The 13354-nt window shown below is 38.6% G+C and overlaps 1 protein-coding gene across 6 annotated transcripts in view; it reads right to left on the reverse strand.

The window, feature by feature from the left end:
- Nucleotides 1–13354, reverse strand: part of PIEZO2 (piezo type mechanosensitive ion channel component 2) — a 641878-nt gene that overhangs the window by 138683 nt on the left and 489841 nt on the right. For all 6 annotated transcript variants that reach the window (XM_090285823.1, XM_090285821.1, XM_090285819.1 and 3 more), the window contains exons 10-13: nt 13275–13313; nt 12203–12341; nt 8299–8444; nt 393–623 (exon numbers count right to left, since the gene is read on the reverse strand). In XM_090285823.1, coding sequence (XP_090141949.1) covers nt 393–623; nt 8299–8444; nt 12203–12341; nt 13275–13313 — 555 coding nt within the window. The remainder of the gene's footprint in view (nt 1–392; nt 624–8298; nt 8445–12202; nt 12342–13274; nt 13314–13354) is intronic.

Below are 13354 nucleotides of genomic sequence, written 5' to 3' on the forward strand. Positions count from 1 at the left end.
TCAATAATCTGAGTTCAGCCTGATTTGCAAATTCATGTCAAAGTCCTCTAATCCTTTGATATAGTTTACATTCTACAGTATTTTCCTATTTTCCCATCTAATTTCTACTACACTGTAATTTATACTAAAAATAACATACTATATTTTTTCTTTGCATGGAAAACACTGTCATTTTTAAATAAAATCTAACAGCATGGTGTAATATTTATTTGTCCATGTTTAAATTATAGAGACCTTGAAGGAATATAAATTATTTCTTATAGTTTCATATCTATTCATTTTTGTAAAGCAGTAAATATTTGGAATGTATTTTTGAAAGTTTTTGCTTAGATATGCTTATTATGATTATTGTGGTTACAATGTTTTGTTTTCTTGTTTTCCTATTCACTTACCTTTGAGGCAAGTTCTCCTGGCTCTTTCTTTTCTAAAAATCCTGGGACCTTTTTAATTTCTGGAAGTTCAAAACTCCATATATATTGTAATATCAGCAATAGATTTGCATAGACAACCATGAAAGGGGAACTGATCATAGCATATTTTCTTCTGTTGCGAATCATCCAAAGTGCACATGACCAAATCAATAGCACGAAAGTCAACCAGCTATGATAGGTGATGCTCCAAGCCTCGAGGAAGGAAAGAAGAGAAAAAACAGTGATCAATACAATGTATAGTCTCTCACTCTGGTAATTTAAAAGTTATATATAAAGAAAAAGTCAATAGTATTGAAACTAGTGAGAGGAAACAGTTGTGCTGAAATCATGGAGAGAGATCCCAAACAGTGGCACAGGGAGGGGAGAGAAGGGAAAGGTTGATTTTGCTGAGAACATTGCCTTTAAACTTCCTGTAGGGAACACAGTTGAAGGCAAGGGGGTCTTCATTCCATGTTCTTTTCCCTCTGGCCCCAAAGATCTTCATCTCTATCTTACTTTGCAGTATTAAAAGCAACTGTAAGTGCTTTATCCCCTCTTTTACGAAACAATCTTGGAGTCAGCTCTTAGATTACTGTGTGTGGCCCACAGCTGGGCTCAAAAATGGGAACTGGGAATCACCAGGGTAAGCATACTCATTGCACTTAAGAGGTCAGTCTTAGGTGAACCAAGAACATACATATGATAGAAACTAGAAAATGTACATGAGGAAGTCATGTGTTAGGCTTCTGCACACCCCAAACAATAAAGCCAGTTAATTTAAAAACCAGTCTCAGCTTCTGTCCTGTAGCAGGTAGGACTAAAGAGCCCTCACACCACTTGGACAAATGATACATCTTTTTTCATACACATTAAACTTTCTTATTTTTTCTTGAAAAAAAAGTTTAAAAATTTTCAGTTATAGTAAACATTCAATATATTTTACTTTCAGGTGTACAGCATAATGGTTAGACATTTATATAATTTATGAAGTGATTCCTCCTGATTAGTCTTGCACTCACGTGACACTATACATAGTTTATCAATATTATTGACTATATTCCCTATGCTGTACTTAACATACCATGACTGTTTTGTAACTATCAATTTGTACTTCTCAATTCCTTTCCCTTAGAATAAAAAATGTAACTTAAAGGGCAGCTACCAGAAATCAGGCTCACAAATATTATTAACTTCAGGAAATCTAGCATGTTTACCATAATTTCTGAAACAAAATTTTTGTGAAGCCCTTTAAAAACATTTTCTAGATATGTTTTGGGCTAGTTGTAATCAATTATATTTCTGAATATAATTAGTTATCAAGAGTTAGCCTTAAAGTCTGAAATGTTTTACAAGTCTGTTTTGCTTCTGGATAGCAGGTTAAGTATTAAGATAAAGGAAGTCAGCATCAAACAAACAAATATTTCCCCTCAGCTATTTGCAAATTTGTCCTAAATTATTTTTAATTGTTGGTTAAGACATATTGGTATAAACTGAAAGTTAAAATTTATTTTATTAAAATTAGTGACTGACAACTATGATTAAGCCTGAATTATTTTCATGAAAATATTATTTTTGGAAATAGTGTTTATCAAAGTTTGGGTAACATTTACTGCATCTGCATTAAATAATATATTTAATGCATTTATCCCAGTATGGAATGCAAATATGACTATCTTTTTTTTTATGCGTGTAACCCAGGAAACTAAGCTTCACAGATACTGTAATTCCAGCAGATTTTTCCTCCCCCTGCACACTATTATTGTTTGGGAAAGTGAGAGTGAAGGAGGGAGAAAGAAAAGGATGAGGATTTTTAAAAACATTTTTCCTCTTAATGCCTAAGTTATATACACTCTTAGTTGTGGAATTTGGGGACAGACTCTGCATTATGTTGCTTCCTATGTTCAGTGTCTGGATTTCCTGAGAGCTTAGTATATTTGTGTTTTGTATTTTTGAATAAATACATGTATTGTTCTAACAGACCTGGCTCCTCGGGACTTCTCTTTCTGTCTGTGATTAAATGTCTGCTGCAATGAAAAGCTTTGATGGAAGACAGGCACTTCTAAAACATTAATACTGTGGCTCTACTAAAGCAACAGAAATCGCACAAGATAAGGGCACGTCTCTAAAGAAGTATCCACTCTATATTGTTTTTATAATAGTTTTTGTCCTAAAAATGTGTATTCAAAAAATGTTAAAGCCTTATTTTTATTTATTTATTTATTTTACTAACCAGGACCCAATTTAACTGCTTATTATTATAAAGAGAGGAAAAGGAGTATATGCCTTTTTGCTTTAAGAATCAGAGTTGTTACATTGCATTTATATGTTTGATATTCTAAAATCAAAATTTTCTAGAGACTAATATATAGAAAACATCAAAAAGTACCCAAAGAGAGATTTTCGGCCAAGATGGAGGCGTAGACAGACATGCTGCATCTCCCTCCACAACTAAGAAGGAATACAATTACCTCAAAACTAGAAACAACCAGAAGTTCCAGAAAATCAAAGTGCATGAAAGTCCAGCAATCAAAGATATAAAGAAGAAATACTCATCCAGGCAGGTAGGAGGGGTGGAGCCAGGGCAGAGAGGACATGGTGTGGTAGCAGCGTGCAACAGGAGCAGCCTGGTGGAAAGCGCAGTTACACATTCTAAGAAGTCAGGAGGAACACCTGGGGAGCATTCCTAGCTCCTCACTAGACCGAGCAGCTCAGGGTCCCAGCACTGGGGAAAATCAAGCCTCATTGCTTTTGACTGTGCAAACCAGTGGGGGTTGGGATGAAGGCAGAAACTGCTGGTCTCTCAGCAGTCTGGTTGTTTAAAGGATCCCCATGGACCTAGAACATCCGCAGACCCACCCACTCTGGGAACGACAGCCAGGGCAGCACCTAAAGGGGCGCCAGCTGGTGCAGAAGTGGGAGAAGTGCCTGGGAAAGGGGTGAGTGCTGGGCAAGTGGCATTATTCCTTCTCAGACCCCTCCCCGCATACAGTGCCATGATGTGGTGAAACAGGTCACCCGTTACTGATGAATACCTAAGGCTCTGCCCCTTACAACGTAGTAGGAGCAACAGCTTTCCTTGAGCTATGGAAGCAAACAAACACAGGAGACTTCTGGCCAAGATGGAGGCCTAGACTGACATGCTCTGTCTCCCTCCACAACTAAGGACTACAACTACTGCAAAACCAGAAATATCCAGAAGTTCCAGAAAATAAATGGAAGGCCAATGTATGAAGTTATAAAGAAGTGGTGCTCATCTGGACAGGTAGGAGGGGCAAAGCTGGGGAGGAGAGTTCAAGCTGTGCTGCCTGAGGCAGCAGCAGCGACAGAGGCAGGACAGTGGTAAGCACAGACACCCGTATTTAGGGGGAGGTGAGAAGTGCCTGAGGAGCACCCCTGGCCGCAGACCAGACCCGTCAGCTTGCGATTCCAAAGCCGGGGAAGGCAGATCTCCATTGCCTTGGACTGTGAGGCCTGGGGGGGTGGGGGTGGGGGGTGGAGACAGAGGAGGAGGCTCCCGGGCTCTCAGCAGAGAGTGAATGGCAGGAATCCATCTTGGACCCCAACCCCCGCAGAAAACACCACAATGTGGAGACACAAGTCGCCCGGTTGTGACGAGTGCACGGGGCTCCACCCTCTATAGCATAGGAGGTGTGACAGCCCTGCCAAGGAAGCAAAGGTAAACACAAAATGGTCAGGATGACACAGCTCATGATAGAGATCCCAGTGACACAGTTGACCAGCCAGCAAATATCTAATCTAACAAAGCAGCAGATAGGAAATCTTTCTGAGGCTCAGTTCAGAGCTTTGGTTATAAGAATGCTTACAGACCTGAAAGCATATTTTAAACAAGACAAGGAAGAAATGAAGGCTAGTCCTGCTGAAATGAACAAAAACACATATGAAACAAGTGGTGAGGGAGATAAAACCAGGGATCAAATCAACAAATCGGAACACAGGGAAGGAACAAACAGTCAACCAATGCAGAAAGAGGAAATGAGAAGTGAGGAAAATAAGGAGAGGCTCAGAAACTTATCGGACAGCTATAAACAGGCCAACATCCAAATCATAGGGTTGCCAGAAGGTGAAGAAGAACTAGAAATTGAAAAATTATGTGAAAAAATAATGAAGCAGAACTTCCCTAACTTGGGGAAGGAAATAGACTTACAGGTCCAGGAAGCACAGAGAGTTCCAGAAAACTGGACCCAGGGAGAACCATGCCAAGACACATAACCAAAATTTCAAAGATTGAGGATAACGAGAGAATCTTAAAAGCAGCAAGAGAGAAGAGAATTACATATAAAGGGGTCCCAGTAAGACTATCAGCTGAGAGAAGGGGGTAAGAAGGGGAAGGGTCTAGTCAAAGAACATGTATAAATGACCCACAGACATGGGCAACTGAGTGGGAACTGAATGTGGTGGAAGGGAGGGGCAGGGTGCAGGGAAGCAAGAGGGGGAAAAAAGTGAGACAACTGTAATGGAAAAACAAAAAGCTTTTTTAGTGGGGGAAAAATGAAAATATGAAGAATGAAAATGCCAGTTCAGTGAATATTAGGACAAAGATTTTCCTTCACATTGTATATTTTTCTCCCTACCTGATTCCTCCAGAGTTTGGCATTCTAAACAAGTAAGTAATGACGTAAGTTTCTTTGCATAAAACTAATAAGACCAGTTGTTAATAGAGGTTCCTTTTTTTTTTTGACCAAGTCTTTGACTGGAATGTCAAGCCTAAAGGAGACATGCTTGGGCTCAGGTTGTTACCAAAAAGCCCTGAGGAACTGGGAATGGCTTTCAAAGGTAATAAAAGCCCGCGAGATAAAAGGCCTGGTACCATGGTTGGTTGTGCGGTCCACAGCAATCTTTCCAGGGAAGGAGCGAAGGTTGTTTTCCTGAAAGATGGCTAGAAGGGACCTTAAGGCACAATGAAAAACCAGAAAGATTTGGAAAGGACAGGTGTGTACAGGCAAGGATGAATGACAAGTATGTGGCCCAGCTTCTGTGCCCCGAAGAGCAGGCTGAAGGTCACCCTAAATGTTCCTTGAGTAAGTTCCAGCAAAGCAGAACTGAAGATCAGAAGTGATCATTTGCTGCTCTTGTTGTATTTATGCAAATGAACAGGATAAATTAAAAATGGACTGAATGCAGTCCCTTTAATTACAAGGAGGGTAATCTTAGGGAGAAAAATCATTATTCAAGGAAAATCACAATGCTCAGTGGTAGACTATAAAGTAGTGCAGCTAACCATCTTAAAAGTTTCTTTTCATTTAAAATATGTTTTCACTTGAAAGTTAAACCATGTCTGTGATATCATCAAAGATATTTAAGTTGCAGGCAAGTAGAATGTCAAGTGCCTTGCAACTGGATGTCTTCCCAATAAGACAGTCTTACAGATTTAGAGACTTGTTTGTGGGTTGTGTTACATAAATTAACATGTATTTTCTGTTTTCAAAGGGCATAAGCCTATGATCTCATTACCTGAGTGATTGTCTGTACATATAGGCCTCACTTAATCCTGTCTGCAGCGCTGCCTCCGGAGACTCAATGGTTTGGCTGAACTAAATGGCTGGGTTGGTGAAGAATGGGGTGGTCTGTGGGCTTTGCTTTAAAACTGGTTTCTCTTTTCTATCTTAATGGCTTGGACAGAAAGGACCCAGAGGTCTGAGATGGGGGAAACCTAAACTATTTTCCTCAGCCCAAACTAAGTGAATGGGCAAAAGCGTTTTGGACAGGTGAGATGTGCCTAGCACACCTTTCTCCAAAGAAGCCCTTTTTTTCCTTTTTTTTTCCCCCCTAATGTTGAACATTGAAAAATTAATCCCTGCATTTTGTCATCTAGTAGTTATGGAGTGAATGATGTCTTTTAACCCTTTCTGCCAAATCTGTTGCCCCCAGAACACAACAAGGATGCCAGCCTGTTAAACCAAGCACGCCGTTGTCCAGAGACAGCCAACTGACCTGGAGTCTGCACGATCCTTCCCCATGTGGGAAGGCCACCCTCCCCTCCACACCCCAACTCTTATTAGGGATTTCTGGACCCAAGGGCATGTAGGAGGACAACCAGGTCCAGCTTGAAGCAGCTAGAGGAGCTTGAGATCTTCGCCCATTGTCCTTTATAAGATTACAAAGGGTCTTAATATCTGAGAGGGAGGGATTGTTATTTTTTATTGTTCAAATAATTAATCACATATTTACTAAAAAAAAGAGAGAAGAAGAAGAATATATGAAAGGGTGAAGTGGGAAAGCTTGCATGTACAAACCATGGGTATGGACTTGGGGGTGGATTGCTGGGGGAGGGAGATACTGGGTGGAGGGGAGTAAAGGGGAGAAAATTGGAACTATTGTAACAACATAATCAATAAAATACATTTAAAAAAAAGACTATCAGCTGATTTCTCAAAAGAAGGAACTGGCAAGAAACATTCAAAGGAATGAAAAGCAAAAACCTCCAACCACAATTACTCCATCCAGCGAAGCTGTCATTCAGAATAGAATGGCTTCCAGGACAAAGTAAAACTGAAGGAGTTCATGAGATCCAAACAACTGTTATATAAAATGTTAAAGGGACTTGTTTAGGAGAAGGAGGCTCAAAACTATGAACATTAAAATGAAAACTGTATCACAACAACCAACAACAGAAGCTAGGGAATTGAAACAAAGGCAGACTAAGTAGGCAATGAGAGTGGGAAAAGATTTATAGGTATGGGGAATATTTTGGGGGGAGGTCAGTGGGGAGGGGAAAGTGGAGAAAGGGAGGGGGATGGTACAGGAATTAAGAAGCATAGTAGAAGGGAGTGGAGTAGATAGGAAGATGTTGAGAAGAACTATATGCACAACCAATGGGCATGGACTAAGTGGGGGGACAACTGGAGGGAGGGGAGTCACTGGGTGGAGGGAACAAAGGGAAAAGAAATTGGGACAACTGTAATAGCATAAACAATAAAGCATTTTTTAAAAAAAGTACCCAAAGAGCACAGAATTAATATTATTTAGAGAGTAGAATTTGCAATTGCTAAAGAACCATCTTTAATTTTGTGGAGCTTTCTGTCTCCCAACCCTCTCTCAGATATTGCAGTGGTCCTTACGAAAAGCTGAAGTTCGGAAACATCTTGACTGAATGCCAGAGAAAACTTTATTTAGGTATTTTCTCTCCTAGAGTTATAGAATATTTTCATTTTTTATCATCCCAGATGCACATGAGATCTCACCATAGACCACATAATTTGGGAGAGTTTTGTGTTAAATAAGTGTTAGGTCTCTCAAAAACAAATTAGATTTCCCATGAAAGTTTGTTTTTGAAAGGGTAGAAATTAGACTTTCTGCTATCATCTATGTATAGGCCAAAAGACTGTTTTTGAAGCTGTGATGCTACAGATGGAGGATGTACCTAGAAGGGAGTAGAAACACGCATATACTGAGTGCTCACAATGGAAAAACCTCTTGGAAACTCTGGTTGCTTGATATTCATGTTGGTAAAAGTTTATTGAGCAAAGATGCAAAAAAGTCTTACTCAAATTTAAGATAAGATGTGAGTATAATTCTCACTGATAGAAATAAAAGCAATCTATGTTGATCTTGAACACCTTTAATATCACTTAAGAAAAACTACCCAATATGTCCTTTAAATTGCCAAAATAGGGGACAGTCTGACTTGATAGGCTAATTTGGGAGAAATGTATTAATATTTAAAAGGAGGCTGAGTAAAAGAGGACATGATTTTGAAGTCTATTGATGTAAATATCCCATGAAAAATTAATATAACTAAACATTCTCTGCCAAGATATTGGGAAGATTAAGATATTTCTGCCAATCATGAGAGAATAGTGGAGCTTCCAGACAGTGGTGGTAAGTGCTCCATTTCTCCAGCACACTCGCTGTGGCTTATCATACGTACCATCATAGCAATAAGGGCACAGATGTAACTTTGTTTCATAATGAACTGGAACACAGAGACCATGGCATGAACTTTCACACTTGTTTTTTCCTCATGGCTCCTCTCCTCTTCAAATTCTTCTTTCTTATCCTCTTCTTCTTTTTTTTCTAGATAGACAAATATTTTATATAACTTTATGCAAATATATAAATTTTGTATAAATGTCTCAAACCATGCAGCTCATGTATGGTTTTAGCATGGTCTTTTATTTAAGACTTCAGAGATTATTTCCAATTAACTAAACCCTCAGAATTTATATAGAATCATTAAGTTGTGCTTGATAAGTGTCATGGGTTGTGGCACTCAGAAATTAGAGGAAGAAAATTTTGATTTAAGAGAGTGTGCAGGAAAGCTTCTAAGATGATTCGCCAATGGTACTCCTGGTACTCATGTCCCGTGTAACTATCACTCTTGACTGTGGGGTAGGGGGACCTTTGATGGGCTTGTAAAGAATAGAACACTTGGGAAGGGATGAAATAATACTTCCATGATTGAGTTAAAAATGATTGAGTCTTTTGACACTTGGCTGCTGTGGCTCAGTGGATTGAGCGTCGGCCTGCGAGCCAAGTGTCACTGGTTTGATTCCCAGTTAGGGCACATAACTAGGTTGCACATCAGGTCCCAAGTTGGGTGCATGAATAAGAGGCAACCACACAGTGATGTTTCTATCCCTCTTTCCTTTTCCCTCTCTAAAAAACAAAAACAAACAAACAAAAAAAACAAATAAATTATTAATAAATAAATAAATAAAAATTAAAATAAAAAAAAAAGAGTGAGTTTTTTGCCTTGAGCCCTTTATCTCATTATCTTGCTCATTGTGAGGAAAGCCAGCTGCCATGTTGTAAACTCTCCTATGGAGAGTTCCGGTGATAAGGCTTGAGACTGGCCAATAACCATGCGAGTGGTCATGGAAGCAGACTATCCCCAGGCAAGCCCTTAGATGGGACCACAGACTTGGTCAGCAGCTGGACTTCAGCTTCAGGAGAGACCCTGAGACAGAGAATATCAGCCTACTTACAGATGATTCCTTACCCACAAATACTGTGGGACATTTAATGTTGTTTTAAGCAACTCAGTTTTTTTTTTTGACATCTCTTTATTCATTTTTTGTTGTTGTCTGAAGCTCATTTCTAATAGATTTTTCAGAGGTTAAGAAAAACAATATTCCCTGAATTATTATATGCTCTCAACAGTTTGTGCCCCTTGTATTTGCAAGTTAGTTTTTGATGGATATAAAATCCTTGGTTATCATTTTCTTTTCTTGATTATCTTAAATATATGGCTCTATTTTCTTCTACCATAAAGTGTTCCTTTCAAAAAAAATTTGATAACAAGTTAAAGTTCTTTCTTTATGAAAGTATTTTTTGGCTTAATTACCCCACTTTTGTTTATTTTTCTGTAAAGTATAGTAATCTTACTCAAATATGTCTTGGTCAGTCAAGGTTAATATTGTCAGGTATGTAATGTTCTCTTTCAATATATGATTTCAATTTTGATTCAAGTAAGTTTTCTTGAATTGTAGTTTTTAGTATTTACTGGTTTTTTTTTTTCCTTTGATTTTCCATGTTAGGTACTCCTACTATACATATGATGTGCCTTCTTTGCCTACTAAGTTTGCTACTCAGTAATATATAACTAATAGAAACAATATATGGAGTATGGATACAGAAAACCAACCAACCAACCAACCAACCAGCCAACCAACCAACAAATCAACCAACCAACCACTTTGCCAGAGTGAATATGGTAGCTCACAGTTTCCTTTGAGGTAATGCTGAGGCAGACAAGTCATACTGAGGATAAAAATATCAGATAAAAGCGAGAGAGAAAAAAGTTGGTTGGGGGTGCTGAGTTGAAGAGACCAGCAATAGAAAAGTACTGGCATAGATGTGAAGGATTTCTCCTCAAGATCCTTCTATAGTTTTCAGGAAAGCTATTTTGATTTCACAAATAAAGTAATGAATGACACACCAAGTAAAATGTCCTTTCTGTCTTAAATTAAAATAGACTACATATAAACGAGTTGCATCCCATTTAGGGAGTTCCTTAGCACCATGAAGAAGAAGCATAAACCACAGAAAAACCAGTAGCCATTTAGCTTAGAAGTGAACATCTAAGGGAGGCTGCAGAATTTCTTCCTGCAGAAACCCACTGCCTGTCATCACTCTAGCACTGGGATAAAATGAGCCTGGGGCTTGTTGGGGTAGTCCACGAAGCAGAGACAGTGATGAAAAAACTAAATTTGATGGATTTTACAATTACTGGTGTGCTATTTCTCTGGTGATTACATTTTCTTGCATATATAAATTCAAATAAAAAATAATGTTTCAGCTTCTGTTTTACTTTTGAAAATTCAATTTATGATTTCAGTATTCTGTGGATTTGCTTTGTCAACAGTCAAACTTCTGTTCATTTTTTTTCATGTTAAGTAATGTATAGTTAGAAGGATATTTGGCTGTGACCTGAATGTCTCAAACTTTAGAAGTCACAATTGCTGGTTCTAGGGCCTGCCCTTTGTAATTCTAATGCCAAAGGTCTGAAGACCACACTTGGGAAAGTAGTGTATTTCCTGAGCCATTCAGTAAGTGAAAACCTTCATTTAAGCCCAAGAAGCAAACTGAAACATATGCATGTAGGAAGCAGAAATGGGCAACTAGCCAGTATAGTCTGGCGCTCTGTAAAGAGAGCAAGTGCCAACTGGGGCTGGGTGTGTGTGTAGAGGATCAGGTTGGGGCGGGAGAACTGAACTTGATCTGACCTTACTGAGGAATGTTGGCTTAATGTGACTAACCATTTGTACTGCTTAGCAGATGCACTGTCAGAGTAAGTGCTGATAAAGAACTATGAAGAACAGTGCATTAGAATAAGCCTGATAAAGAATTATGAAAAAAAGGACATGAGAGACAGCTCAATGTACTGATAATACATATTGGATGGTTGCTGGTTGTTTATTAAGCATAGATTAATGTATAACAACTCTAGCCTTACTTTCATAAAAAGAGAGAAAAATCCACTATAATTTTGTAGCCACTTTGCTACTACCTGCGTGCATTTTGTTTTATTTCCCCCCTCAATAGCAAACTTAGCTAATTTTGTCTTTATGAATTGATGATTGGTGTGATCTCCAAACAGGACAATACAACATTGGTCAAGTCAGCTGCAGCCTTGGAAAAACAAGGGACTAGGTTGCCAGACATTTATATTCTTCAAGGGATTCCAGAAATTTCCATTTCTATATCAAAGCTGAATCTTTAAAATGTTGGTTACTATTTAATTTTTTTTAAAAGAAAATGGTGTGTAGGCCAAAAATCTAAGCCTGAGGATAAGATTTCCTCCATCCCAGGCTACCAATTTGTCAACTCTAGTAACAGTCTGCTTTCCCTCAACATAATAAACTGAGAAAAAAGTAAGGTGAAAAGGCCGTGTACAAGTTTTAATCCTCTCTTCTTTTTAATAGACAAAAAGAACTCCTTCTGAAAACATTCATTCATTAACCGGTAAAACTATTGACCATGATTACATTATCAAATTATGGAAAGACTAAAACATACATACATACAAGTTGACATCCTTAAAATCATATTTTACCTTTTATTTTTCAAAGTCTGCCCTGATCATGCCTCTTATTTTATAGACAATGATAGAACAAACCCAACAATAGGTTGGGGCAGATTATAGGGAGAACTTAAGGAAATTAATGGAATTAAACTGAGCATGGAAGACAAACTTATTAGAAAAAAAGAAGAAGAAAAAAGAACCTAATCCAATGAACAATAAACAAAAGACAGAGCTGCCAGGCTGAGTTTGTGCCTAAGAGAAACTAAAACCCTGGTTATGACTGCACCCTGCAGATATCGCTCCTTACCTGCGGAGTCACCTGAGGGCTCCCACCGGTACTGCGGGGTGGAATACAGCTCAGCTTTGGCAGGTCCATTCTCGATGGGAAGGCTGGGGTGGATGGTGTGGTAATCCACAGGATTGCCATTCACAGTAACCAGCAGGCCCTGCGGGGAATGAGGGACAAAGGTATACCTGCAACAGCAGCTGCTGGTTTCAATATGGACATACTGCCTCCTTCCCTTATGCTAAGGTATAATTCAACATTGAAGAACTGATCGATAGCTGAACCACTTAGTCTATATCCACTTTAGAGAAAATCATGTCTATTTCCCTTCCAAACCTACCCTTCACAGAAGGATCACAATACAATGTAAATCTGGTTTTGTCCTGCTTCCGCTAAAAACTATGCAATGTACCCTCTGTTTTCAGTATGAAGTGTGAACTCTGGAAAGGCTGGCTGAGGCTTCATACCTTGTCTGATCTTGGAGTCTGTGGTCTCATGGCTGTTCTCTCAGCTAGCCCTCCAGCTATAAGGAACTCCAGACATTTCCGGGGCCCTCCCCAGGAGCATTGCCACTCCGGCCCCTCCCTGTCCTGCTCCACAGCCCACAGGTTTTCCACAGGACTCATGCAGCATGTCTCAGCTTAGATGGCACCCCCTCTGGGCATCTCTGCCTGGTGCTGCCAGTTTGTAATTCCCTTATTGCAGTATGTCATATGCTAAGTGCAATTTCTTGGTTTTTTTTTTCCCTTTGTCTTTACAATTTTAAAAATATACATACAAACATCCATATGCACATATACATATGTGTCTGTTCCTATTCAAATTATGTAACAGGTATATGTTCAGAGCAAAAGGCTTTTAAAAATCCCCGCAATATAGCATTTAAAAAATGTAAATGCATTCTGTATGATTATACTTGAGCTTATATGAGTCAATATTTTAATAGCAAAAAAACATAATTTCTACAAAATAATTATTTAAAAACTTACAAAAATTTTACAGATCATTAAAATATACTCAAAGGAGATAATTCCATTTGTTACTTTTACATTTCTTATGCATGCATAAACAATAATTCTAAGGATATACTAACATCAGATGGTTTGTAGTCATCTTGGGTCATGGATAAAAGCTGCAAAAAGCAATGCAGGACAACATGTTAATATATAAGCC

The sequence above is a fragment of the Furipterus horrens genome, unplaced genomic scaffold, assembly GCF_987537825.1.
Source record: "Furipterus horrens unplaced genomic scaffold, mFurHor1.1.pri manual_scaffold_8, whole genome shotgun sequence".
Classification (NCBI taxonomy): Eukaryota; Metazoa; Chordata; class Mammalia; order Chiroptera; family Furipteridae; genus Furipterus; species Furipterus horrens.